This window comes from Antennarius striatus, chromosome 14 (assembly GCF_040054535.1).
Source record: "Antennarius striatus isolate MH-2024 chromosome 14, ASM4005453v1, whole genome shotgun sequence".
Taxonomy (NCBI): Eukaryota; Metazoa; Chordata; class Actinopteri; order Lophiiformes; family Antennariidae; genus Antennarius; species Antennarius striatus.
This window is the reverse complement of record NC_090789.1, coordinates 16,215,278-16,216,682: the sequence shown is the minus strand read 5'-3', so window position 1 is coordinate 16,216,682 and position 1,405 is coordinate 16,215,278. Positions and strand designations below refer to the sequence as shown.

Below are 1,405 nucleotides of genomic sequence, written 5' to 3'. Positions count from 1 at the left end.
GTGTTTTTGAAATTTCATCTAATGAAAATTTGTAAAATGTTCTAAATGTTCTAAATGTTCTAAATGTTCTAAATGTTCTAAATGTTAAATGTGATTGAAGTTTGTTTGGAAAAGATGTTCTGAGGCACTTAAATGCTTTCATATAATGTAAAACTGCAAAATGTTTGAATGAGATTAAAGTGTTTTTGCAAAAAAAAAAAAATCTTCTTCTTCTTCTTCTTTTTCTTCTTCTTCTTAATGTTCTGTAGGTTGACACAATGTTGAAGATGGGTTTCCAGCAGCAGGTACTGGAGGTGTTGGAGAAAGTTCCAGAAGAACGACAGACTCTACTGGTGTCTGCTACCATCCCCAAAAGGACAGAGGACCTGGCGTCCCGTTTGGTTCAAGACCCGGTCCGTATTGCCGTAGGAGAGAGGAACCAGCCCTGTGCTAACATCAGGCAGATCCTGCTTTGGGTAGAGGAACCCTCAAAGAAGAAGAAGCTATTTGAAATTATCAATGACAATAAGCTGTACCAGCCTCCAGTGGTGGTGTTTGTAGACTGTAAACTTGGGGCTGATCTGCTGTGCGAGGCTGTCGCTAAGGTGACAGGCCTTACGACTGTGGCCATCCATTCTGACAAGAGACAGTGGGAACGCAACCGAATCCTCAGGGGTCTTCTGGATGGAGACTTTGAAGTGGTGATCAGTACAGGTGTGCTTGGCAGAGGGCTGGACCTCATCAATGTCAGATTGGTAGTTAACTTTGACATGCCAAATACAATGGATGAGTATGTCCATCAGGTGGGCAGGGCAGGTCGGCTAGGACACAGAGGAACAGCTATCACCTTCCTCAACAACAACAACAAGCGGCTGTTCCTCGAGGTGGTAAACAGGGTCAAACCCACAGGTTCCATCTTGCCCCCTCAACTCCTGAACTCACCTCACCTACATGAGCAGCAGAGGAGAGAACGACAGAAATCCAAGTGGGGACCTGATGATGCGCTGGTCACTAAAAACAATCTATTAGATATCATAAAAAAACACGACCGGCGCAAAAAGTAGCAGGTTTTTCTGTACATGTCTGATATGGTGATGTCTATTTATTTAGTAAATTCTAAATGCTTACTTGATATTGTTTCATTTAATAAATGTCGTTTTGATGCATTCTTCTTCTTCTTCTTCTCTTGTTCTTCTTCTTCTCCTCACTTTTTTCATGACAAGGAAAATTCTAGTGCATCTAAAACAGACGAGCTGAAAAACAACACGAAGGGAATGAAAGTGTAACAGAACAGTTTATGAAAAAATAATCTATATAGTCAAAATTACAATTATAACAAACCAAAATGTTTAAGATTTGGCAGACAATATTGTTTGACAGCAAATCTGGTGTAATGGCGGCAGTGGCTCAGTTTGGGTGGCAGTGG

At 41.2% G+C, this 1,405-nt stretch overlaps 1 protein-coding gene across 1 annotated transcript; it reads left to right on the top strand.

The window, feature by feature from the left end:
* Window positions 1–230: 230 nt before the first annotated feature.
* On the top strand, window positions 231–1,047 carry LOC137607718 (probable ATP-dependent RNA helicase DDX59; the record flags this gene model as incomplete). The annotated part of the gene is given in 1 exon segment (XM_068333651.1): window positions 231–1,047. A coding segment is annotated over 1 exon segment (813 nt), but the record flags the coding sequence as incomplete, so codon positions are not given.
* Window positions 1,048–1,405: the final 358 nt, after the last annotated feature.